This window comes from Anser cygnoides, chromosome 2 (genome assembly GCF_040182565.1).
Source record: "Anser cygnoides isolate HZ-2024a breed goose chromosome 2, Taihu_goose_T2T_genome, whole genome shotgun sequence".
NCBI lineage: Eukaryota > Metazoa > Chordata > Aves > Anseriformes > Anatidae > Anser > Anser cygnoides.
In genome coordinates this window covers 50,379,179-50,406,279 of record NC_089874.1, presented here as the reverse complement: position 1 = coordinate 50,406,279, position 27,101 = coordinate 50,379,179, and the positions used below count along the sequence as shown (strand labels likewise).

Here is a 27,101-nt window from a genome sequence, read left to right as displayed (position 1 = left end):
ACACTTAAATAGCAGAGGGGATTTCAGAAGTGACCGTATCCAGAGGTTGCCAGTGACAATTCATGAGTGAATCGCAGAGTTCTTCGCTCGTCTCCGTGAATTGTCTGTTCATTTCATCAACATCCAAGTAGAGCTGTGGATCTGAAAATAAAAGCCTGGTAAGTCCAAGTATCAAATCTGAGGCATGCGCACAAAAAAACTTCACGTGAAATGGCTAATAAAATGTATTTTAAGCTAAGTGTAATAAGCTATTAGATCTACTAATTTTAGTGAGGTATTTAGTCCTCTAAAATTTTGAGCCTCACAACTCCAACTTTTGGGAATTTGTATATTAGAAGGCTGGGACTAGAATTGTCTTTCAAGATAATAACAAAGACAATGTTTAAGATAGTAAAGATAACGTTTAAGGATAACCAGCCATGAAACCTTCCCAAGAGTCACTTAATTCACTTCTACGGCAATACACGTTACATAGGATAGTTTCTAAACACTAACACAAAATGCCTCCACGTGAGGAATTTTGCAAACCTTCCAGGACACAAATATGTTTTGTACCGTATTTGTAAGTGCAAGCTGAATCCTCCTTTTGGAATCTGCAACATAAGCTTTTACCTCAGGGTGGAGAACAAAGCTTTTGCATATTACTGAGTTTCTAATATAAAATCTGTTTAGCGGAATCAATACAAAGAACAAAATTCTGTATTAGACCATTTTCAAATGGGAATGAAGGCACAAGTACAAGAAACCTGCTGCGAAGCATTGACAGTGTCCCGTTTTACTTGATGCGGTCAGTGTATGCTGTATCAGCTTTAAAACCCCAACTGATTGCAGATCAGCCCCACAGAGGTTTGACCTCAGCTGAATTTTCAAGATGTTCTTCATCCAGTAGAGGTTGGCTTGTATTGTTAAAAGGCACAAGGATGGCTAAACTCAAGTGACAATGATAGAACCCTTATTACCGTCAGTAATTAGGTCATCACCGATTGCAGTCATAACTGAAGATTCCTGAAAGACAGAAAAGGCTAAGTTTAATCATAACTCATTTCAGAAAGCATCACAGATTCAAAGTGCTGCAGTCTCAATCCATTCCTTCTTCCTACAACTACAAGGATAGATGGCATTTTATCTACTTATTTTTAGAAGAAAGCCAATATTACAGTACAGGTTGGAAGGGACCTCCGGAGGTCACAACTAATACATTGACCACGATAAGACCACTTACAACAACTGTTTAATTTGCTTTAAGCAAAGCAAATCAGAAGAACAGGAACAGAAGAAGCGTACGCAATTATGCTGTCAAAACCATTCTTTGGTATGCGTGAACAAGTAATGGTGTATAAATCACTAATTCTATGGATTTACTAAGTAAGCATCACTGCTTCACTCAGCATTGAGGACAAACTGATAGAACACTAAATCAAATTTGTCAAATCCTCTAACAAAGAAAGTAATTAATTTAAACAAAATGACAAAAATTGTGCGTGTGGGGGGGAGAGTTTTCATCAAAACTTGTGTTTACCAACCCCGTAAAAGGGACATACTTTTCTGTTTTCTATCATTTATCAACAAACAAGCAAAAAAAACCGAAAAAACTCTACCCCCCCAAAAAACTAAGCAGTTGCTGCTACATTCATTTTAGAACTTTACCAAATGGAGATTGTGCTGGCTAAACAATACAGAGATTGAAAGAGTTAAAAGCAATAAGCAACCAGTATTACTGTCCACTTTGATTTCCAGCCTAAAAAGCCCATACACTTAACACGTGGTCATTTGTACACTCAGACCGATACTGGAAACACAGATGTTTTCGCAGAAAGAGATGCCCATTTAATTTTATGGAAAATTTATCAGACTCCATCTACTCCAAAGCAATCAAAAACGATAACTCAGCACATTGTCAGAACTCTCACTTGGAGCACATAGCTCACCTGGAATAGTTTACACAGAACACGAGCATGTTTCATCAGTGACACCTTTGTGTACATGAGAATATAGAAGGAAAACATTTCTGTCTTTTAATATTCTTTCACTGAGAACAGGATGACTCAATAGCACATCATGACATCGTGAAAACAACCACAAGACACTGAGTGTTCCAAAAACAGAATTAAATCCATAAAAGCTCAATCTATTTCACAATGGTTTTCACTGCCTTAAAGCTCGCCTCAAACATACTATCAGTACTTTTTGCAAAGATAGGATAACAATTGGTTTGAGAAACATTCCAAGACTGGAAAAAAAAAAAAAAACAGGCACATAAGGACTCAAAAATGTACTCACTTGGTACTTTGTGTCTACTCTCTGGCAAATTTTGCTGGACTGAGTAGTTGAAGTCGGTGATGGTTCAGAATACCGCGTATAACGCATCGGTTGATGGTTTACCGTTGGTGTCACAAGTCTCTTGACAGATGGAGGCTCGAATGCATTCTGGGATTCCAGCTTTGAAAGGGAAACAGCAATCAATTTATCCTTACGTCCACCCAAATTAATTCCAATATTTATTGATGAAAACAAATTACAGAACTATAAACCTCCCCCCATCGGTCTTGGCACTCAGTGAATACAATTTGAAAATTCTAAAAACCGTTCAACTTGTAGAGGGAAATCACCAGAAAACCAGTAACGAAATCCATAAAGCTATATATAAGTAGCCAAAGTCTGACTCAATTCCATTTCAAAATTTGGCAGTTAGCTTCATAGACAAAATAATTCACGCTACCATAATTAAAATAACCCATGTTCCTAGAATATGCTCCTATCTTTTCCTCTGCCCACACTGTGATTTTTTTTTTTCAGTAGCTTAATTCATTAATTTAACATTCGAAGTGTTAAGCAACTAATTATACAGGCTTCCGGGCTTCACATCCCCTACATTTTCCCCCTTCAAAGTTACACAAACAATAGAACACATTCAAAAAAAAAAACAACTTGTCAATCTTACAATAATCTCATTCATTAAAATATGATCCAATGCTTTACATGTGCATTAGATGCACTTCAAGTAGTGGGTTTGACTTCTCTTTTCAAAGCATTTTCACAGACCAGAATTAATTTTTAACACAGACCACTGCGTGTTCTGCAAAACTGACTTAACTGAACTGTCAGACAGAAAAAAAACCCTAAAGGCTACAAGATTTACCGATGGCTCCGCCTGCGGTCTTAAGGATCAGAAAATACAGTCTTAGGAAGCATGCTATTGTTCAAATCAATACCAACAGGAAATGGTTTACGCTGCAGCTTTAATTTCACAGTATCTCCCAACTCTTAGTAATAGAATTCACACTCTCTCTAAAGTATATAAAAATACATCTTTCTAAAAAATACTACATTCAGTTTGAAACCTTGAATAAAACATGTTTTATGTAAGTTCACAAATCTACTTCGAGTGAACGATGGTTCATTGCTGGTTTTAAAGGTAAAAAAGAAAAATATTAATTCCCCCAGTTAGGCATTCAATACACCAAGAGCTATTCTGCCTGGTACAGTTCCTTGAAATAAGAAAAATACCACATCACTGCTACCCACTGCAGAAGTTTAGCCTGAGTGCACAAGTGTTCCGTCAACCGCATGTTCACTTTAGCGAGAAAACACACGATCATCTCCTCAGCAAATAATTGCTTCTCATCCCGGGCTACCCTTCTCCCGCCACTATTATGAATTCTAGTATTATGAATAGACAATCTATCTCCTTTCACCCACTGACAGCTGCGTGCAACATTCATTTAGTGGCTGACAATTTCAGGCTCTCTGTTGCAAATCTGGCAGATCTTTCTTAATGCCTTATCACAGGTGTATTGCTATAATATAACTGAGAATTCACACCAGATTTGGTTTTAGTTATTTGGATAATATTTATGATATACTTCACTTCTCCATGCCCTTGTAATTTGGCAGATGGTGAAAAGATGGTCCAGGAAATCTGAGATGTTTGTAAACTCTGAAGTGATTGTAAACTTAATTATACATCCATCCAATCAAGGAATTAGCACAGAAACTTCTTGAGACACTGTCCCTTTTCTCATTAGAACAGAAGATGAAAAGTTTGCACATCTTGTTATTTCCTTCAGTCACCTGATCTTCAAGTGGTCATTTAAGGGTTTTGCAATTTAATAAGCCCAAGGATACCCCTAACTAAAGTCATCAAAAAAAGATGACTAGTTTTCATTTTTTAAACAAAATGAAAGGAAGTCATGCTTTACCACAGCATTATCACCAGTTCTGTGCTACCTCCAAATAGGAATTTAGGAGCGTAAGATTTATAGCGTCGGAAATTAACGATTTTCCTCGTCTTTACTTTGAATGGTGATAAAAAGCACAAAAACTAGTTTTCTGTGCCCGAATGAACACGGAAGTCTGTACAAAGTCTATATGACCACTCAATCACCATTTTTCTATTTGTGATCATTTCTTCAAGAGAAAACTTTCCTCAACAGGAATTTTAATATGCAGCTTCACCCCAAGTTGGGGGACAAGATAAAGCCACTTGGTGTGTTCTAGAGTTGTTGCTCTCAACTTACAAAGATAACATAATTCTTAACCTGAGTAATCTTCACAGCCCATCATCTACTGTGGATACATGCCAATATTAACTTGATTTGATGTCTATGTTGTCACTGAGGTTTGAGAAAATTTTTCTAATAGTGATAAAGCATTGAAAAAGTTATCTACCTCAGCTTAAGACATTATTGGTTCTTACCTTTCTTCGTTTGGACTGGAAGTCAGTAATATCCGGTTTATCTATGTCCGGAGGCTAAGGGAAAAAACAAAGCATAAATATTAGAGGGCAATTTTTTTTCCTGAGACAGAGGGTTCCCTGCAACAAAAATGTGGGGGTTCATGGTCAACTTATACAACACAGCGGCAAAAGAGATGCCATTCTTTTAGCATCCTGTTGAAAAAATAGCACAATAAATTAAACCGGCCACAACGTAAGGAAGAATAGTTTTATCTTTATCCTTTGACGGCACATTTACTAAGTTTTATAAACACATGAAGCAAAAACAGATTAAAAGAAGTGCTATTTACCAACAAAGGGCTTGACAGCTTCTCCACTGCCTCCAAGATGCACCGTGCAGCGGTACTTAAGGTAGCGCGGGGCCGCACAGTTTCTTGTCTAGCTTTCGCTCTCTTTTGTGCCTGAAAAATTAGCATTTTAAGTGTTACAATGGTCAATTCTCAGCTAAGGAGGCATGTATTTTATGTCCCAAGGCTACACTGATGATACAATCAATATATTCCGATGACAGAGAAAAATGCAGTCACTGGGAGTTCAAGCCATAAAGAAGAGAATACATTTGGAGTTTAATGAAGTTTACCTTGGGCCTCAGTGCATCTTGCACGTGCTTGTTGCACGAGCAGTAAAAGAACTCCGTACTTGTAAAAGGTCAAGACGGATGATGCTAGGACTGCTAAGGCCTCCGAAGCAGTAATCAGGGAAACAGAACTCAAGAAAAGGCTTGTGGTGGTACAGAAAGCATTTTCAGTAACAACACAGACCTCAGAGTTTCACGATGGTCTAAGTGTACCATCTTAAAATCAGTGTATACAATCATAACCAGGAACTAGTTTTACTTCTCTCTTGCTTCCTCCCTTCCCCCAAGATTAAAGTTGGCTGCAAATCTTTGTCTTAAAAGATAAAGATCTGATTTAAACTGTAACAGATCTAAACATTACACTGAAAAAGTAAACTGTGTATTTGCACCACCCAACTTCAAATATCAGTCAAAAACTTCCTTTGGTGTGACTTTTTTTCTTCCCAGGTTAAATCCCTCATATAACCACACTGTGCTTATCACACGATGTGAAGACAGGAAGCAGACCACGCAGCATGTAAAAACACAAGTGAGACTCACAGAACCACAGAATGGTTAAGGTTGGAAGTGACCTCTAGAGATCGCCTGGTCTACCCCCCCGCTCAAGCAGGGCCACCCCGAGCAGGTTGCCCAGGACCATGTCAAGTCAGCTCTTGAAGACCTCCAAAGAGGGAGACTCCACAGCCCCTCCGGGCAACCCGTGCCAGGGCTCCATCACCCGCACAGTGCAAAAGCGTTTCCTGATGCTCAGAGCCTCACGTTTCAGTTTGTGCCTGTTGCCTCTTGACCTGGCACTGGGCACTGCTGAAAACACAATGGCTCTCTATGCTCTTTGCACCATCCATTCAGGTATTTTTTTACACCAATAAGATCCCCCCTGAACCTCCTCTCCTCCATGCTAAACGGGCCCAGCAGTCCCTGCCTCTCCTCAGAGGAGAGGTGCTCCCAGTCCCTTGATCTTCTTGGTGGCCCTTCGCTGGACTCTCTAGTACCTTGCTGTCATTCACAGCAAGCAGCAAGAAGCAAGCTACTCTCTCCTTTAAAAGCCTACTATTTTGGTTCCTCTTTTTACCATAATGCAGTAATATTGTAAAAAACAAAAATAGCCGACCAAAGAGGGTTCCCAGCTTTGCACCACAAGGTTTCAAGGTTTCCCGTAAGTGAGGTACTTGTACTGCCCTTTTTCCGTTGCACAAATGGACTGTCAGAACAGAGCCAGCAAACCCGCGTTTTCATTTTCTTAAAATTCCTTTTGATTTATCGATAAAAGTCACTTTCATTTAAATACATTCCTACCAAACCTGATTTGACTTTCCGTTTCGATTCAGCTCTAGCTAATCAGAGTTGTCAGCAGTTTTTATTTGGTATTTCCAAGAACTCTTGGGGGCAAATAACTCTCTTCAAGAACTATATGAATCCTTCAAAACAGAAAGCATGTCACTGCTTATCTTGAGACTGCATTTAGTCCTGCATGCCTCTGTGTAACAGAAGAACAAAGGATCAGCCAAGTTGATTTTACATATTTTCAAAGACTGCAGGCTTATACAACATATCCATAGCATGAATGTAGGCATGCTTGGAAAAGAAGATCCACAGATAAATATTAGCCAGGTTTGACTACTGTAGCTTTTGCTACCATAAACACAAGTTTTCAAAGTTAGGCTGTCATTGGTTTTTTTGCATCAAGTTATTTTAACGTAATGTAGTCAGAGGCAGACAATGGCACTTAAATGGAATTTTTTGAAAGACCTAACAATAGAGGAAACCCCAACTACCAACAACTTGCCCAAACTGTCATTCTTGTTCTTTCTGACAAGTATTACCTGTGGTAAAAACTGTTATAAAAGAATTTAAACAGAAATCAATCTCGTCTATTTGTGTAGACCAAGAGGGCAGAAGAGCAACTGTTACCACATATTCAGCTCCCTGCTCAAAGCTCCTTTGGCAGTGCTGCTTTTTTTATTTCCATCACTATTTCCCACTACACTACTTTTCTCATACCCGATAAGGTTCCGTCTTTGGCTGCCTAGATCTTGCAGCTGCACCACCATAGGCCGTCTTTCCGGGGTAAAATGGAGAAAACCCAAGCTGCTTTTCCTTAAAAACAGACGTGCTTCCACATGCCTACGGAAACACAGTACGATAAGTGGATAGAAAAACAGGTACACATTCAAACTGATTAAAAGAAATACTGTGCAGTACTTACAGGACACAGTCCTCCAAAAGCAGATAAACTGAATGCAGGTTTCTTAGAGCTAGCTGCAGAATGCTGCGAGAGGGAATGAGTTCTTTCAGCTTCTGTGGGCCAGAGCAGTGACGATGAAGTATTTTTTAAAACTGCAACATCTGCCAAAATGACGTATGCTAGATGTAAATGCCTCTCGTACGTACAGAACTTTAACAATAAAGATCACACTAATTCAAGTTCTTCAATACAGAAAAATAAGCATGACTTCAGCTTCTTTAAATAGATCAACTTCACGTACAGACTGAAAACCAAGTATCACCTACAAACTTGAAAACTGTTCACAGAGCTGCAAGTAGTTTTCAGCAAACTTACCAAGTTAATACTGTGCTTCCAATGCAGATTTTTGTTTCCTTCATGCTAAGATAAAAGAGGACCGCATAAACATCAGTGCATTTGTACGGACAAAGCTTTTTTCTGTGTTGGTAAAAGGCTGGAGGCCAGCACAGATCATAATCGCACAGGTTTTAAACCTGGAAGATTCCCCAAAGGCTGCTCTAAGAGTTAACGATCTTCTGCCCATGTATGTTTTACGAAGACACACCAGAAAGTTCTAGTGCACTCAGGTTATATTGCTAAAGCCCAGCAACTCTACTCTCAGCTGTACAAAAGTTCTCTGGAAAACCTGCTGAGCACACGTCAGTCCCTGTCTCTATGGGGGACTAGAAAAAGCTGCAAACCTGCTGTTCGCCCTTTCAGCGAGAAGACCTAGGTACCAACCTACATCGACACGATGCTTATTTTTTATTTTAAAATGGTGTGCTTTCCTCAATGAATTTGGCAAAAGACATGAAAGTATTGACAGCTGAAGCCTTCTACCAAGAAAGGTCTGAGTCACTCTTCCTTCTAGACAATCAGCCTAGTTGTCAAGCTACGGCAAGTCAGCCTGATTTCCTACCGTCCCAGTTCAAAATTTACATATAACCTAGCTGAATGTGTATATTTCAGCACTGACTCTTTCTAACATCAGGGTATCATAAACGTATTCCAAAGCACGCTTCTATTAAAAAGGTGATAGGATTATATACTTCTAAAACACTAAAAATTCAATTTAATTCTCGCATCCAAAGTTGACATTCACCTATTTTATTTACTAAGGTGATGTGGAATATTAAAGAACGCAAGGTACTTCACATTAAAAAAAAAGTCAATTAAACAGAGAACACAAAAATCACCTTCAGCAGATGCTCTAGAGGAGGAATCACTGGTTGTTGAGATGTTATCATCGTCTTTTTCAGAGGTAGAATCTTCTATTTCTTTTATGAAGGAGAGCCTAGGACTGCCAATGCCAAATATAGAAGATGTCGAGGGCTGACAAGGTGGGACAGGAGAATCCAGCATGGTATAATTCAGGTGGCTCAAACGAAGAGAGGGCCTTGTTAACGCAACTGGGAAGTTCAGTGCTGATCTACTTGTGGATGGTTCTAGACAAGAACAGGGAGATAATTAGCTTTGCTATAGACAAGCTCACAGAAGCCAAAACCTGTTTCCTATCGACAGCCATGCTATTGCCAAGTTCTAAGCGCAAAAAGAGAGAAGCCAAATTTAACTTCTTCCTCACCCAGATACGGTTGCATCTGTCTGGCTACAACAACAACACTGCTTGCGATACACAGTATTAATGTTGCATCCAGAAGTAGTTAACTATGAGGTTTTACAACACCACATTCTGACCCCGTGCTCAAATGCTCTAACGCTGACTTGGCCGTTCACTAAATCAAACATATATACTCCTTCTCCCATGTACAGCTTGCAATAAGCTTTACAAAATTTGAGATTACACGGTAAGTTACAGATAACACTGCAGCTTCCATAATATTGGAACAAAGGTTATATTAATCTGAATACACAACATGAAAATGAACGTTTGCAGTACTTTTTTCCCAAGTTCTTCCATATCAGCTCACGTTAGAGGCAAAACATCATCTCCTACCCATTAACTATTGGGATTTTGACCCAAGGGACAAGGATGTTGACCCAAGTAACCAGATGAGCATTTTTCCCTCTTGAAGCAAAGGGTCTGCAAACAATGCCAGTGGCCTGGAATAGGTGGCCTTGAAGTCTATCTTGCTAAATGAATGGAACTATGCATGGGTATTTTGCCTGATGAAAGCCTACTGTCTCTCCCAGGAATCTGGGCAATTCAAATGACTTTGAGCCACTATCCTCTTGATACTTGAACTGAAGCTTAAACTAGTTACTTCAATCTTCATAACCACTGCAGTACCACTAATTAGCTCTCCAAACCATGAGCAGATTTTTAGGACAGCACCGTTTGAGATACAGAAAGTTATTGAGGCGGAAGGCCACCCAATATAGGCTCCAGCACAATGATACCTCAGAAATGAAGAGACACATTGGTTTCAAAATGTAGTAATAATTAAAAAAAAAAATCTTATTCTTAAGCATAGTAAGTAACACCCACGGACAGCAACATAAGCTGCATAAGGTTCGAGGGTGTCCGCCTGCTCCTGATCTCCTGGAGTTAGCAAGCTTGCAGTGCAGCTGTTCTTACTGAAAGCTCCTTTCACGCAGTTACATAGGAAAGCCAACATGTGTTCCTCAGTCATGAAGACCTTCTCTATTCTTTTCTCCAAACTCATTCCCAAGCTACAGCTACACACAAAGCCACCAATCTCCTTGTTCACAATTAGATGAGATTGGAGGCAAAGATATTTCCTCCTTATTTTTTGATTCTGCCAACAACAGAAGCAACTGACTTTCCACATTATCTATGGTTACCTACGCACGCTCAGACAAAACTTCTTTACTTATTTAAAGCTGACTTCCCCAAAACAGCTAATTTAAGAGAAACTCAAATAAGAATAGATGCAAATTTATACAACAGGACTACAGGAACAGTGAGAGGCACTGGATATAAGACAAATTAATCTTTCATGAGGTAAAGGAGTTGCAAACCTCGTTGCCAACGGTCCAAATACCTTCTCAAAGACACCCCCTCCCCCCGCGTAGACCTTAAAGTTATTGAATATTTTAAGGATAATAATCTCATAAACCACATCCGTGCACAAGTTCCCCAGTTCACCATCAAGTTAACAAGGAACTTTACTAAATTGATCAAAGCCCAAAACAAAACAAAACAAAACAAACAAAGTCGGGACACGAGACGGAATTTTCCTCTGCCATTCTAGCATCTAGTATTTTGTTTCGAAGACTGCAAAACAAATTAATTTTTTTAATTGCCTTAGGCAATTAGACAGATTTTCATTCCATATCTTTTAAAAGATGGAAAATGCAACCCAGCACACTTGCAAATGACTTATTTTCAGCATTTAGCACCTGGCTAATAGAGTACCTAAAGTTAACTGATGCCTTCCAAGAGCATAAGATGTATGCTTCGTAACTGTGTATACAGTTTAAAGCTAAGACGGTTTCACAAACAGTTGTTTTGACTTTTTTGTTTGTTTTTCATTCTGTCAAAACCCTCATTCCAATTTCCTTTTGAAATTCAGATTCAAAACTAGAAATCTGTGAATAAATACAGATGGCCAGAATTCCAAATGATTTTTCACATACCTTGTCTACTTATTCTTGCTGGTTCAGGCGTGAATCTCTCATCGATTATGGTATCTTCATCTGCATAATCGTGGTGATAGTTTACCGGAGTCTCCTCCTGGTTTGCAGATTCATTTCTGTCTACACACTCCTCCTCACGCTTATTGAAATACTTCTGCAGCCACGCCGGTACAATATTTCTCACAGTTTCTGTCATTCTGCTAATTATTCCCTGCTTGAAAGAAAAAACAGTTGTTTAATTACAGAAACACAGTCAACAGCATATGCTGGGATACCACCTTCCACGGACCTTGAAGACAGATATTATACAGCAAATATTCAGAAGACGACGACGAGGTTGATCCCTGGCATAGGATCGCTACACTTCTGGTAAACCTAAAATTCACCTAAGATTGATTTACAACTACCTATCACTTTCTGCACTTCCAAGTGACCTTGGCAAGGTTCAAAGTTTTGAAACCTCTGCCAAAATTCACCAGCAGGTCGTCAATCTGCAAGGCTATCAGGAAACTCTACGCCTGAACAGCTCCTGACCTACAGACTTGTTCCAGGACTCTTCGCACCCTCACGTGAAAACCAACTAAACCAGAAGTTCAGCAATTATCTACTGCGACAGTCAGGACCATACTACCCATTAAAATCAGTGAACCTAAATATTTTCAATTTTAGTAATGCTGAATTGCAGTGACTATACGCACAAAAAACAGTTCTGCTCTCAACAGTCAGGCTAACCCAGAAGATGTCCTGGAAGAAACACAGCTATAGCTATAGCACCAGCACCTCCTCTTGCAAGAGCCTTCTAAAGCTGTTGCTGTATTTTGTAGAAGACTGACTCTGCGGCATACATCGGGTACGATCGGAGAATTCCCACCTGAACGAAAGCCCCAGGAACTACGGTTAAATAAAAGATACATTAATATAAATGAATATAATTAATAATAAAAATTAATAATAAAAATTAATATCCAGAAAGCTGACAATCATGAGCTAGGCATCCTGCTAATCATCCCTCCTGCAGGCAGGGGGAAAAAAAAAAGTAAATTAGATCCAGGACTAGTTCCCAGGAACTTTGAAGCTGCTAACTATACTGTTGACAGTGCCCAGGCACCTTCAGAGCTTAATGGTAAGAGACAGAGGGTTTGGTGGGCTGTAATTATGATCACAAGCACACAAAACACATCTATTTAAGTATTTCTAAGAATCGACTTATCGACTAAAGTTGTAGGGGGAAGGATGAGAAAAACAGCGGGGTAGGGATCAGAACCAGAGGTATAACCTCACAAAATCGCATCGGTCGCTTTCGTGCCTCCCCAACTGCATCACTGAGAGACAATTAACATTAAGCCACAGAACCTTCTGCAGAGTGGACATGATATTGAAAATAAACTGAAATTAATTGACAAATGCTCTAAGCAAGCTATCTGCTCAAAGCTCGTCCTTTTACGTTATGAACATTTGCACGATTCGTCTGGTTACAAAGCTAACTGCTATAATAAATGCACACATGTAACATCTATCAGTTTGTCTATTTATCAAATCATTAAAATTCTTCCCTGATAAGTTACTGTTAATTTGATCTGCGCTGGATGTGCAGCAGCCATTCTCTGTGCAGAATCCCCCAGATATCCCCACGCACGTGTTTGCTCTGGCACACTCTTTAAATAAACCTACTGGAAAACACGCAGAGATAACAGACAATGGAAAAGTTAGAAAACCATCTCCACTGATTATTTTTAATCCACGTGTAAGGTTTATCAGTTAGCTACACGGTGTCGGCACACGCAAGCTATGGCACTTTCAACATTAATGCACTGTTCAAGCCAGAGGTTTCAACGGTTGCTCTGTAAGCGTGGGGAATGTTTGCATTGCCCTTCCAGGCCAGCTTTAGATGGACAAGATTGATTGTCAATATATGGTATAAGGGACTTGGCATTTCTGCAAGTGATAAAAACCTAATTGAGCAGCTATCCATGCGTAGCGCTCCCTTGGTTTTGCATATGATAATCAATCCCCTCAGCTACGTTGCTCATTTAATAGCGGAGAGGTTTTGGCTGAACAAACATGTGCAGAGGGCATCTCCAGAGCATCTCTCTGGGCGTCCTGACATTTCTTAGCAAAGAGCTGCTGGGAGGGATCTCGGCGCGTCCCCCCTCCAGCACGGGGATTTTCACACCCCGAATTGACGGACCGCTTTCACCATCAACCTGCTGTACCCTACAGCACAAACGAGAAGCAAAGCCTGGCAGGTAACGTTCAGAGAATTGATGATGGGCTGAGGAGGGGTGCAGGGAGCGGGGAAAGCCCTGGGGGTGGCACTGGGGGTCCTGAGGGCAGCGGGCTGGGGGTGAAGGGGAGGGGGAGGAGGGGGGTAATGGGCTGGGTAGAGGGGTAAGGGGGTAAGTAAGGGGCTGAGGGGGTAACTGAGGGGGTTAGGAAGGGGCTGAGGGGGTAACTGAGGGGGTTAGTAAGGGGCTGAGGGGGTAACTAAGGGGGTAACTAAGCGGTCGAGGGGGTAACTAAGGGGGTAAGGAGGTGGGTAGGGGGTAACTAAGGGGATAAAGGGGCGGGTAAGGTAAGGGGGTAAGTAAGGGGGTAACTGGTGGGCTGAGGGGGAAGGGCCCGCTGTGGGGGGGCCGCTCCTCACCCGCTTGCTCCTGGCACAGGGGGGCTTCGCGGCGCCCAAACGGTGGCGCCGCCTCTTCACCTTGCCGCCGGCCGCTCCTCCTCCTCCTCCTCCTCCTCCTCCTCCTGCTCCTCCTCCTCCTGATCGGGCTCCTGGGCTGCCGCCCGGCGCCCCGCCGCCACCGGCCCTGCCACCGCCGGCCATGCCGCTGCCGGTCGCGCCGCTACCGGTCGCGCCGCCCGAGGCCATACCGCCCCCCCCCCGCGTTCGGTGCCGTCACGGGGCCCCCCCGCCCCCCGCCGCCACGCGCCGCGGGGCCTGCCCTGCCCCTCGTGGGAATAAAAATGTTTTTGCAGAGTTACGTTGTTTAAAGGTAAGGAATGGGGTATTGAGGTGTGCTTGCAGCGATAAGAACGCTTAGCAGGCGACCTTGTAAAACGCAGACAACCAGACTCCGTAGAACAATTCGGGGAAAATCACGGTGTTGAGTCAAGTCAGGTAAGTGAAGAAACATCACCGCTTCAACCAGTAAAAAAGTCAAAAGAAATTCGAAATTTAACAGGCCGGCAACGGAAGGCCATGCATTGTCTGGGAAGCATCAGACAGATTGTGAGCCTGGATCACCCCGAGTGGGGAAACAGGGGAGGGTCCCGTCATCAAAAAGTATATAAACTGGGTTTTGGAACCAGCAGGGGCGCTCCTGCTCGTGGGACGCCCGCCACTGCGATCGCGAATAAATTCCTGCTTCGCTGAGCTCCTCGCCTGAGCCCAAGTTCTTGGCTACGGAGTGTTTCTCACAATTTGGGGCTCGTCCGGGAGCCAGTCGCCTACTGGGGAGCCCCACCGCCGCAGCAGCAGGAAGGCATGCCCCGCTGATTTCAGCGGTCCTGTGCATCGACGGCGGCGGTTCTGCGGAGAGCTGACAGAGGGCCCGAGACTGATGAAAGAGGCAGGATCCGTGAAGGAGTGGGGAAGGGAAGAAGGCAGGCACTCCGGCTTTGAGAATCGATCCGGTAACTCTGTGCACAGACCAAGGTAAGAAATAGGAAGTATTGCCTTGGGGGTCGGGTGAGACTCTGTGTGCCGTGTGATTGAGACGTACTTTTGTACGGAGCGAGTGTGGAGTCCTGATCCGCGGTTCCGCAGCTCCGCGAGGGGCGCGGCCGGAGACGGACGAAGCGTGAGATGAGGGAGAGAAAGGAAGAGTCTCGGGAAATGCGGTGTATGGTAAGCCCTTGCACGGGGAAGTGCTTGGCAATACACCAGGGAAATTTGGTGTGCGGTAGTCCTCGCACGGACGGGACGCCCGCCACTGCGATCGCGAATAAATTCCTGCTTCGCTGAGCTCCTCGCCTGAGCCCAAGTTCTTGGCTACGGAGTGTTTCTCACACCCTCCCCCTCCCTCCCTCGCGCGCCCCCTCCCCTCACGGGAACGCGCGCCCCCCCCTCCCGCTGCCGCTCCCGTTCCTCGCCCCGCCCCGGTCCCGTCCCGGTCCCGCCGCCCTCCCGCTCCCGCCCTCAGGACCCGGCCGCCATAATGAACCCCGGCCCGGCCACCGTAAGCACGGGGCTAGGAGTCACCTCCAGAGCCTCCCCGCGCCGTGGCGCCGACCGCCGGTGTGCCGCAGCACCGCGCCGGGCGTGGGACGGCGCCCCGAGCCCACAGTGCTCGTCAGAAAAGCCCCGCACCGACAACCGATACCCCCGCACCGACAACCAACAGCCCCCACGCCGACAACCAACGCACAAGCGGTGTTTTAGGCCGGATTCGTGGCCCCGTTGGTCCGGGAAGCAGTCGTCACGCTAAATTCTACCTTACGGCAGGGGAACGATGGGCATCGTGACAGATCGCCGCCCCAGAAAATAAACACAGAAATAAATAATAAAAACGATAACGGGACGTGAATCGTGCCCTTAATAACAGACATTGGGCAGTGAAATCACCGACTTCTGCAACAATCCGTGCTCAGGGAACTGACTAAAACCCCTCCTGCATTGGCCATGTAATAGCTAGGCAAACATCACATAATGCTTCCCTCCCTCACGTACACCAAACCTATTAAGGCAACCATAGTAGTGTGATAACGTGATTTTTCTCCTCCAGATCAGCGTCAAAGGCAGCTACGCTAGGTTTGCTCATAAGTTCAAACGCTGCTTTATTTATTTATTTAAATGCCATTTTTCTTATTTAGAAGGATTTCCGTAGGGTGACAGGCCTTTAATGACACTCACGACTCAGAAACATTTGCCGATGCAGTCAAACGGTGTCTATTAACGCGAGGCACTGAAGTTAATTGGTATTAAAAATGAGCCAAAACGAAAGGCAAGTATCTGCGTGTCCAGCAGAATGACGGCGATCATCACCATTTGATCAACCTTCCCTGTGAGTTCTATCTGCAAGTTACTTTGAGGTAGCACTAGAAAGAAGCGGTTGGTCCAGAGCATCCCTGCAAAAAGAAACGTCCACGGCTTAAGTACCATCTACTCTTTTGGTATCCTTTTAAGTACTTTTTACCCGTTTCGGACTCCTGCCTTTTCCCGGCTCACTGATGACAGCATTAGTAGCCCCTCAAGCTACTGTCCTACAGCCTTTCCCATCAGTGAAGAGATAGGAAAAACCCCACTACTTCTTGGAAAAGAAAACCAGCAGGTTTTTGAATAAAAGCACTCTCTGTTGCAGCTAGGTACAACGAAAAGAGTTTATGAAATCATTACGGGACATTCTTGTAGAAAACTTCCTCAAGCTTGGAAGAAAAAAAAACATTTCAGCTAAGTAAAACAGAAAATAACTGGAAGAAGTGAAGTATGGCGGTGTTGGAAAAGTTGCTTCAAAGACTTGTTTAATTAAAAAGAAGGAAGAAAGCAAGTCCCTACTGCAATCCCATCTTTGTCAAACTGATGGCGGGCACCAGTACGATGTGTTCAGCTAACACAGGCTGGAAGTTGTAACTGCAGCTGTGAAGTTTACCCAGTAAAAAGACTCCGCAAAGCATTCTAGCAGTTCCGATGCAATCACTGCTTCCTGAATTTGTGACTCATGGTTAACACGGCAGTACAGGAAGAAGTCTGGCATTCACTGTGCTCTTACGGTAAAGAATCTGCCCTGCGCACACCATCCCAAGCCAGGTATGCGCTCCTAACAGGAAAGGACGATAGGCTGATAAGTCTCAGCAGAGGGAAAAAGACATCAGAGAACTACTTTATAACAGCAGCACGCGGGCTGCAACCAACGTTCTCTTCCTCTCATCATTTTCATTTCTGTGGACTCCAAGAGAATACACTCCCAACATTTTTCAGCTCTGGAGAACAAACAGCCCAACCAATCTCATTCACTGAACTACAAAACTGGTATTTTCGCTATCTAGTCCGGAAAAGGAGGCGCACGTCTCTAACGTACAGTGTAGAGACCTTGTTAATAGGCAAAGTCTGCATAAAATAGGTGGCCACAGCCTGATTTTCTGACGTTCAGGGCCTTGGGTCACACACCACCACAGTATCAGACTTAATGAAGTCACCAATCTATGTGGGCCCCTCATTACACAGGTCACATGTTATGGACCAACCTCTCAAAGGCCAAAAACCAGCACTGATACTGCCGGGCCAACACATATCTGTAGCATCCCATTTCTGGGTGACAACACAATGAATGTTTCCACAAAGTACTCGATGCAACCTAACTACTGTGTTTGGTGATGCAAAGCAAGCCGTGTCAAAGCAGCGTAGCACCCAGGCACATTCCTGGAAGATGTTTTGCTGCTCACGTTGAAGAAAATAGATAAAAAAATCCTGTGCAGTTTGCACTTCTGAGCTCAAGTACCACAGCTATGCACTACAATTGAAGTGGCATCAAACCTTGTAAGGTTTTGAAGCTTCAGCACTGCCATCCAAATTCAAGGAGGCTGCATCTATTATCTTGAATTTGCCCCAGCTCAGTCCCCTGAAACAATTCCATAGACACGTACAAGCAACCCTTTTCCCACCCAGATTCTTTGCTTCATCTATTCCACCTCTACCTTGTGTCATATTCTTATTAATCTGCCCCTCAAAAGACTCCCTGGCTCACACAAAGAAGCAACCCAACAAATCCCTGTTCCCAGCCACGTTGCTTTCATGCTTTGGGAAGAGTTAACTGCAACAGCTCTAACTGTGATGCCACCTCACCCCCTCCACCTATGTGAGGTTCTTTGCCTTCTGTCCCCTCCTACGTGTACACCTGCACTAGAACCAGGAAGAATGTGCTTCCTACAATACTCCAAGAGCCTCTTCTGTTTCAGGATGTCATCATTTCAATTCAGGACTGAAAGTATTCCTAGCAAAAACCCAACAGCTAATAGCTAACAGAAGCAGTTGCTGGTGATCAGCTACAAGTAACCTGGAAGTACTGAGGAGTCACAAAAGAGGATTTGCATTACATTTAAGAACAGCATGCAGCTTAGGACCACTGCTTTCACTGACTACACTAAGCCATAAAAAAGAATTGGATTCTTACCTGCCATCACAGCAATTATGGTTTATGTTGCCCCCAAAACACACACGGCAGTACCAGAACTGTGTCAACTAGCTTTAACAGCTTCCCCAGCTATTAAGTACAGTAATTTCTGCTTCCTTTTTTTTCTTGGAGGAATATTCTTTTGTTTCCAGCCTCACTTACTTATTATACACACTGTTAATTAGCAACTATTTCTCCATACTCATAGGGTTATGGAGTCCCTATGACTGGAAAAGACTCTGTACCCTTCAAGATAAGAACAGCATAAAGGCAGCAACTCGCAAGACTGCTCTAGCTTAAAGCAAAGCTTTCCTCATTGCTCTCATCTCCTTTGACTTGAGTACTGTCATCCTTCTACCAGAGCTTTAAAAACTTCATTACCACGAATGAAGGAAGACCAGAGCAATCAGAGAGGGTAGCAGAGGGTATAACTTAAGGAGCTGTTACTAGGATTTTTTTGTTGTTCCTGGTGGACTATTTTTCTCCTTGCCAGCAAGGAGGGAAAACCAGCAAGTTGTTTTCTCCAAGATTTTTTTTTTTTAGGTTTAAGAACACGGATTATGTTGTAGCAATTTCTTCGCTGTAAAGCGTCAGCTGAGAAGTCTAACAGTAAGAAGGGCAAGGGAAAACTGAATGCTGATGCAGAGAGTGCCAGCAGACATCATCCTCATTCCACGGGATGTTTGTAGCTATGGCAGTTGAAGTCTACACTTCCATATGCTTAACATACCCTATTTATAAGCCAATTTTAGCTGACCTAGCATATATCAGTAGTACAGTTAGAGCCAGCAGCCTGCAGGAAAAAGTGGGCACAGGTGTTTCCATAGCAAGGCCTGTGAGTGTCTCCCATACATACTTCCAGTCTAAGCAAGCACATGAAAGGCTTGGCTTGTCGCTTACCTAAGGAACCAGGAAAACAAGGGAAAGCTAGATTTTGCTTGTGTCCTAATGCCCATATAAAAATAAAGACAGATGAAATACCCTTACTACCTTGTTAAATTCCGTAAGCCGGAAGAGAACGTGCTGCACACAGGTACAAGTAAAATCCCTTGCTGGCAGGTTTGCAGAAACAAATTTTTTATTTACACAGGCAAGTCTTATCTTTAGACCCCATTTACCTCTTTACATTTCTCGAATATTTACATGACTTCATGATGCTCCAAGAAGAGAGTGATGAACAAAAAGATTACAGAAACTGTCAAAAGCATAGCAAAAAAAACCCAACCTATCATTGTGCTTTAAAACTTATGAGCTAGAATAATGTAGAAGAAATGTAGTTTTAGCACTTTGGTCCTAACGGTCATGCTCTAGAAGACACTTAAATAGCAGAGGGGATTTCAGAAGTGACCGTATCCAGAGGTTGCCAGTGACAATTCATGAGTGAATCGTAGAGTTCTTCGCTTGTCTCCGTGAATTGTCTGTTCATTTCATCAACATCCAAGTAGAGCTGTGGATCTGAAAATAAAAGCCTGGTAAGTCCAAGTATCAAATCTGAGGCATGCGCACAAAAAAACTTCACGTGAAATGGCTAATAAAATGTATTTTAAGCTAAGTGTAATAAGCTATTAGATCTACTAATTTTAGTGAGGTATTTAGTCCTCTAAAATTTTGAGCCTCACAGCTCCAACTTTTGGGAATTTGTATATTAGAAGGCTGGGACTAGAACTGTCTTTCAAGATAAAGACAAAGACAATGTTTAAGATAGTAAAGATAACGTTTAAGGATAATCAGCCATGAAACCCTCCCAAGAGTCATTTAATTCACTTCTACGGCAATACACGTTACATAGGATAGTTTCTAAACACTAACACAAAATGCCTCCACGTGAGGAACTTTGCAAACCTTCCAGGACACAAATATGTTTTGTACCGTATTTGTAAGTGCAAGCTGAATCCTCCTTTTGGAATCTGCAACATAAGCTTTTACCTCAGGGTGGAGAACAAAGCTTTTGCATATTACTGAGTTTCTAATATAAAATCTGTTTAGCGGAACCAATACAAAGAACAAAATTCTGTCAGACCATTTTCAAATGGGAATGAAGGCACAGGTACAAGAAACCTGCTGCGAAGCATTGACAGTGTCCCGTTTTACTTGATGCGGTCAGTGTATGCTGTATCAGCTTTAAAACCCCAGCTGATTGCAGATCAACCCCACAGAGGTTTGACCTCAGCTGAATTTTCAAGATGTTCTTCATCCAGTAGAGGTTGGCTTGTATTGTTAAAAGGCACAAGTATGGCTAAACTCAAGTGACAATGACAGAACCCTTATTACCGTCAGTAATTAGGTCATCACCGGTTGCAGTCATAACTGAAGATTCCTGAAAGACAGAAAAGGCTAAGTTTAATCATAACTCATTTCAGAAAGCATCACAGATTCAAAGTGCTGCAGTCTCAATCCATTCCTTCTTCCTACAACTACAAGGATAGATGACATTTTATCTACTTATTTTTAGAAGAAAGCCAATATTACAGTACAGGTTGGAAGGGACCTCCGGAGGTCACAACTAATAAATTGACCACGATAAGACCACTTACAACAACTGTTTAATTTGCTTTAAGCAAAGCAAATCAGAAGAACAGGAACAGAAGAAGCGTACGCAATTATGCTGTCAAAACCATTCTTTGGTATGCGTGAACAAATAATGGTGTATAAATCACTAATTCTATGGATTTACTATTTAAGCACTTAAATACAAACACCTCTGAATGGAATCTGCTCTTTTAACTTCACACTAAGCAGAAAGCATGTTTTCAACTTCGGATTCTTTTTGCTGATTCACACAAATCTGTACAACATACTATCTGTGAAATATTTTCTTTATAGCAAGCGTGCACTATCTTTACCTCAAAAACAGCTGGAGCCATTAAAGAATCTCCTAAAGAGCAGTCTCCAACAGCTTGCATGCTGTCACAGGGAGCATAGGAGCTGTAGTTGTAGTCAGCGTAAGCATCGTAACTCCTCTGCGAGTAGTAGTTCTGGTAATCTTGGCAATAATCATTATAGTTGTATGACTGGTACCGCTGCAATTCTGCTTTCAGTCTGAAACATGAGAAGTTGCATACAGTCAGAGAACAAGAGACTGTAAACCCAGTTCTGAACTTAAACAATTTGTCAGCTTACATACTTCAAAGCTTAAAAGGAAGCTTTCCTAAACAGTCACCTAAGTGACAGCTTAAGTCACAGCTCAAAACCTCATTTCTATAGAAGCAAGCATCCTCACCTTTGCCAATACCAGAAGGAATTGTTCTCATGGATTAACTCCAGAGCCTTGACATGGTTACCTGTACACATCAAGTATTTTTAGCGTTGGCATAAGCAAGCTGCTGCTAAGTCTCTGTGCTTTGCTAAAGATTGATTTAAGACCAGAGACATTTATCAAGCACAGCTGCTTTAAAGATGCAGTCTTAACCCTTCTATCTTTTGTTTGGTTAATTACTAGATCTTATTTCCAGAAAGAAGTGAATGGAGTCAGATTATCCATTTCAAAGAAGCATCTGACACCGCCTGTCAGTTTGCCATGTCTACCTCCACCTGCTCAGGTTTTTTTGTTTGTTTAAAGTCCATTAAACATTCAACAGCTGCCAACTATACCGCTCAGGTGAAGTCAGTCTTGCTTAACAACACAATCGCGATTCTCCAGCATGACGCCTTATTATTAGTGGGAGAATTACAAAATACACTGGTTCTTAAGAAGAAAGGGCCAGCTGATTAGCTTTCACTACTTTCCCTTTCAAGATTTTCTCAGGGGCAGCTTCAGACTAATGACAAGAACCAAGACAAGTGCTATCTGTACTAAAACTGAGGTACACTGCATAAAGAACATTCAGATAACCCAGCTGCATATTCAAAAAAATCCGCTGTTTAGACTTGTCTTCACTGATTCTGTACAGGCAGACCTCCTGTGTCTGCAGTGCCCAGTTTCTCTCACTTGAATTGGGGATGCAGAGAAGTGAGTTCTATGCTTTTGGGGAAGAATACAAGCTGAAGGCATTCTGAAATAGCTTCCAAACTAAGCAAACATGAGGGACAAACTAATCCAATGGCTGGGTATTGCAATGCTAAGAGAGCACGGTACTCAGCCATTCAGAAACGTATTACTGATGTGTATTTTAATACCTACATTTGTTTCAATACTGCAAAGCTACACAAGTTCTAATAAAGAGGTAATCCATTGTCTTGTTACTGTAGTAAACAAACAGAAGATACATCATCTTAGGTCTTCTGCTTCCAACTGCACTCTTCCTACATACAGTTGTGTAGGGAAGGAAAATCTGAAAATACTGTTGACGTTCTTCTGGATAGCCGAAGCAAGAAAACATGTTTGTGGCTTATTCTTGTTTTCAAAATAAAACAATATTAATTTAGTCAAAAAATTTTGGCAAAGAAGTTTGGACAGTGCTCTCTTGGAGAAGAGCATTTCCATTCTAAAGCAGAAGGAGGCAACATTTGCAGAATTATGCTAGGTAAACAGAAACAGAAGTGTCATTTTTTACTACTTAACAGAACACACAAGCTAACCTCATGAACATACTGAAATTGTTTATATGAAGTCCTGTTTTGTCAGTATCCTGGATCAGAGTTCATCAAATTTGGTATCAGTTCTTTAACCGTTCAGAGACCTGAATTGCCTTAAATAAGTGATAGAACTGAGCCGGTAGAGTAAGAAACCCTCTCAGGAAGTGCTAAGCTTTAAACTCCCCATTGCCCTAAGCTCATGAAAAGCAAAGAATAGCATTCTAAACCTGTTCTAGTAATAACGCCTTTGGCTTTCTCCCTGCGTTCCCATTTTTTCCCCCCACTTTTTTCCTGTCAACCCACTGTAAAACTAGTTATGTGCTTCTCTCAAACTAGAGGGAAAGCTCTAAGAACAAGAACTCCCTAGCATATAAAACCACTTGTTGTCCCTTCTACCTTATGCAGGCCCAAACCTGAAAATATTTACCAATGCATTCAGCTTTGCTACTGTTGAGAAACAAGGCTGGTTACAATGGCAGCTAAGCCCAAGTTGCGCCGTCTGGCTAGACTTAACAGTTGGATTCCCCCAGCCATCCTGAAGCAGGTTGATGAATCCAGGGAGTCAAAACATAGGACTTCTGCATTTCTGGTTTTGTAGACTGCATCCTGTGTACAGCCACTACAGCAAGGGCCACAGACTTTCCAAAGGCAGAGCTACGAGAATCTGATTATTTAGAATAACTGTATCAATGCACAACTCCTTGGTTACCTTTTAGAAATTCCTATGCTCAGCCGGATTCCTTTTCCCCCCAGACCTGGTGCGTTCTGGCAGTCTTGCAGTGCCCTCATCTGATCACCTTGCTCACCAAATCTGACATAGGCATACCCTCTACTATTTTCAAAAGGGAGAAAACCAATTCTAGTATGCATAACAGTTACAAAGCTAATGAATTCAGTTTCTGTCTTCTACAAAAACCAGAAGATAGCAGCTACTATAGCTTCTATTACTTAAGCAACCTCTCTGGCATGTGCACGTGCACAGAAAAGGCTTTCACCAAATTAAAACACTTGGGCCAGAAGCAAAAAGCTTATTCCTTGGTAGCATTAAGATGCAACTCACTGAGAGCCAGCAAAACAATACATTTTAAGTGCTCTCTGCGTAAGTAATCAGATTCCATATTTCTGCATATACAGCAGTTAATCAGTTAGCACTAACCCACTCCTTTTGGAGCCACAAACTTTATTGGTCACAAACACCAAGAGCTGGCTGTAATTATCTGAACCAGTATTAACCGGTACCTCTGAACTCTTCAAACAAAAATATCTTTCAGGTGCTCTTAGAAGAACAACATCAATTGCCTGCAACAATTTGATGGCTTTGCTAAACGGAGCACTGAAAAGCACAGTGGTACAGTTTCTTTTGTAGCCTGTTCAGAAATTATAGCCCCGTGCCTACAGCTTCAAATCAGGCCAAGCTTACCAGCCCAACTCTTACAGCTTAAGTTCACTGCACTCGAATGCCTTCAAGACGTGCTTTTAGGAGCCATGGAGAAGAACCCTCTGGTAAGACCACCATTATAAAGTACTGAGTGTTGTTTTACACTTAAAATAGAACTATCTGTTACGGTCATTCATCAGCTTTCCCTAGGCTGCTGCTCTCTCACTACTGAATGTGATCCTGCTCTCAGTTTCCCACTAACTTTTTCCCCCAGCGTTTATGGCCTCTTTTCATCTATGACACTTTTAAGGGACTACACCGTGTTGAAAAATGCTGGTTAACATTTCCTTTTACACAAGGTGCCTCATCAAATTTTCCTGACTAAACCAAACCCCAGAACCTTAACTAGAAGAGGAAGTACACAAACACACACGCCTCCCTGGCCACCATATCTCCCCAAAACATATCTGTTCAGTAACAGGTCAACTGTAAGAATACTGCGATTAAAATCAGTATAGCTCTATACACTGCTTTTGTTCGGCATTACTAGCTAATGTCCTTCCCCTTACCCCTTCTGGAATTAATACTGAATTCTGTACTCCAAAACGCGGTTCTTAAGTCATACAAATGACATTTAACAATCAGAATTTTTCCACACAGTGATCCTCAATAAAAACTTCAATCCTCTACTGCAGTCTTTCAACAAATTAAAGGAATAAAAAACTGGCTAATAACTGTTCAGTGATTTTTGGACCTTTGTAGCACTAGAGTAACAGCAGTACACTCTGCAGCATAGTTGCAAGTACGTGGGAGTAAGATACTCTCTCTCATCTCTTTTTTTCTCTGAAAAGTGTGAGGCCTCTATTTCACCCTACTAAAGATTTTACCACCAACTGTACTGCTAGCATTGAGACACTACAACTTCTGTGCTTGTATGAGATGCAGGACAGGTTCCTTAAGGTGTCGCAATTTTTTGTCTAAACCTAGTGTTGAGATCAAAAAAGGGATTGCTACTAATTGCGTACGTATCAATAACCAGGACAGAAGACATGCTGCATATAGGAATTAAAGTTTTTCTAAAGCTCTAGTACATGAACATATCAAATCCCGCAGATTTTTTCTAGTATGGTTTCAGAGGTCTTACTTGATGGACATAAGCGCACAAGTGAAGACAAAAGATACACTGTTTACCTGAAGTACTGGTTTGCAAGTACTGCTTCTCTTCTGTCCTTCCCAAAATAAACTGTGAGGCAGCTGCAGACTCTGCACCTGAACACTCTGAGTGAACACCGAATGTAAATGATGGCAAGGCAGCATTTTGTGGACGCAGCCGCAGCACCAAAACCTGCAGAAATAAGTGAATGTCAAGTCCGTAACCCACGGTGTATCTGCAGTACGTGAAGGTTTGAACTACATTCTAGTCCTGATCTTTCCAGTCAAAACTGTTTAAAAAACAACCCACCAAACAGTAAAAGAAACAAGAAAACCCCATGCTTCCTCTCTACATAAAACTTTTCACAATTGTGTTTTCTGCCCACCACCTGGCTTTAAAAAGTATACGAACTTCTTTGAAAGATCATGTTTTTAGTCTGAACTCCAAATGAACAACGTGTAGGGCATGTAAAGAAGAAGCACGTCATTAATGAAAGCTTTTCTCTAAAAAGGATAAACTTATTCTTGGGGAAAAGTGTGGAAACAGATGTTATCTAGGCAATATTCCTACAGGAAAAACGAATAATTTTGCCACACCTCAAAGGAAAAAATAATTGTGCTTAACAGGTAAGAAAATAAAAAAAATCAGAGCAAACCAAAAAATAAATCACAGAATATGCATCCTCGTTTTAATCATTAAGTATTACCTTTGAGCTCTGCTTTGGTGCTTGGCTTTGCACTTTCACAGGCTACACACTTCGTGGCCTCTGCTTTGTTTTGAACCAAGCAGGTCTCCCAATCCCAGCTTCCTTCGGGCTTCTTGAATTTGTCTAAATCCAGAAATTCTCCAGAAGGAGCAGAAAATGCAGATGCACTGCTACTGGTCACAGGTGTTGGACCCTCTGTGAGACAAACAAGACAGTTAACCATCCTGTTTGAACATGAACTATAAAATGAACATTAACTTTTAAATTTGATTTGTCAAATCCCACAGAAATGTTCAAAACTACTCCGCAACTCCCCCCCCCCGCCCCTGAAAAAAATAAAAGCCACCAAAAACCCACAAAGAAACAAAGAAACAAACAAAAAAACCAGAGTGGAACTCAAAGCTTCCAAACAACACACAACTCTGTTCAGCACACAAGCTTCTGCTGCTGTTGACCACAGTGTAACCTCCATAAAGAGGCCTGACAGGTGCCTTTTAAAAAAAAGGTGCCTTTTAAGAGAGAAGCAGAAGATAACACTTCAAATTCAAAACCGGAAAGACAAGAATGGCTCTTCCCTTCCACAGCACACGCAGAAAACTTTTATCCTAGTATTACTTGCATCGCTCTTCCTCTTGACAAGTGCAACGTAACCGTGCAATTCACTGCACCATGGTCACAGTAAACCCCTCATTTCCAAAATTCCTCCTTGCAATGGCAAGAGCCTCAGACAAAGATGCCGACTGACCGCTCAGAGGTTGGAAGTCCAAGAGAATCAACTCTGTCTGAAATCCATTATCTTACCTCAGGAAATTTCAGTCTTACCGCACAGGATGATTACAAAAGCCCGGTCTAGTCCATCTTAATTTGTTTCTTCCACGATATATTTGCACAGGTGTTTTTCGATGTAATGGCATGTTAAATGACATTTAGAGTCAAAGTTAGAATTAGAATCGTATTTTAAAAACAATACAACCACGCTCAAAATCAATTACGGTCACACACAATGGGAAACAACCCAGTACTGCCCTGAAGAAGTTACCCAGCGGGTCACTCGCTTTCTTGAAGCCTACCACTGACCTTCATAGGCATCTCTCTGCTTTAGCTTAAGACTAGTTAAGACTACACTGTCTTGAAATCTGGCTT

General features: G+C 42.2%; 2 protein-coding genes across 3 annotated transcripts in view; both read right to left on the bottom strand.

Moving 5' to 3' along the window:
- LOC136789919 (nuclear pore complex protein Nup153-like) overlaps positions 1 to 12,104 on the bottom strand; it is a 41,050-nt gene extending 28,946 nt beyond the window's left edge. Inside the window, 8 exon segments of the mRNA XM_066991251.1 lie at positions 960 to 1,005; positions 2,281 to 2,439; positions 4,697 to 4,750; positions 5,026 to 5,136; positions 7,314 to 7,436; positions 7,519 to 7,658; positions 8,733 to 8,981; positions 11,095 to 12,104. Of these exon segments, the coding sequence (XP_066847352.1) occupies positions 960 to 1,005; positions 2,281 to 2,439; positions 4,697 to 4,750; positions 5,026 to 5,136; positions 7,314 to 7,436; positions 7,519 to 7,658; positions 8,733 to 8,981; positions 11,095 to 11,290 (1,078 nt within the window). The 5' untranslated portion in view covers positions 11,291 to 12,104.
- Positions 12,105 to 20,247: 8,143 nt separating this feature from the next.
- Positions 20,248 to 26,471, bottom strand: LOC136789882 (uncharacterized). Of its 2 annotated transcripts, XM_066991166.1 has the most exons (5): positions 25,959 to 26,471; positions 25,291 to 25,444; positions 23,431 to 23,553; positions 21,050 to 21,245; positions 20,248 to 20,523 (listed from the first exon to the last, which is right to left on the bottom strand). In XM_066991166.1, the coding sequence occupies exons 1-5, from the start codon at positions 26,179 to 26,181 to the stop codon at positions 20,449 to 20,451; spliced, it is 771 nt and encodes a 256-aa protein (XP_066847267.1). In that variant the 5' UTR covers positions 26,182 to 26,471; the 3' UTR covers positions 20,248 to 20,448. The 2 variants fall into 2 exon arrangements, with proteins under 2 accessions (XP_066847267.1, XP_066847268.1); XM_066991167.1 differs by lacking the exon at positions 23,431 to 23,553 and having other exon boundaries at positions 20,434 to 20,523; positions 25,959 to 26,453.
- Between the last annotated feature and the right edge of the window lie 630 nt (positions 26,472 to 27,101).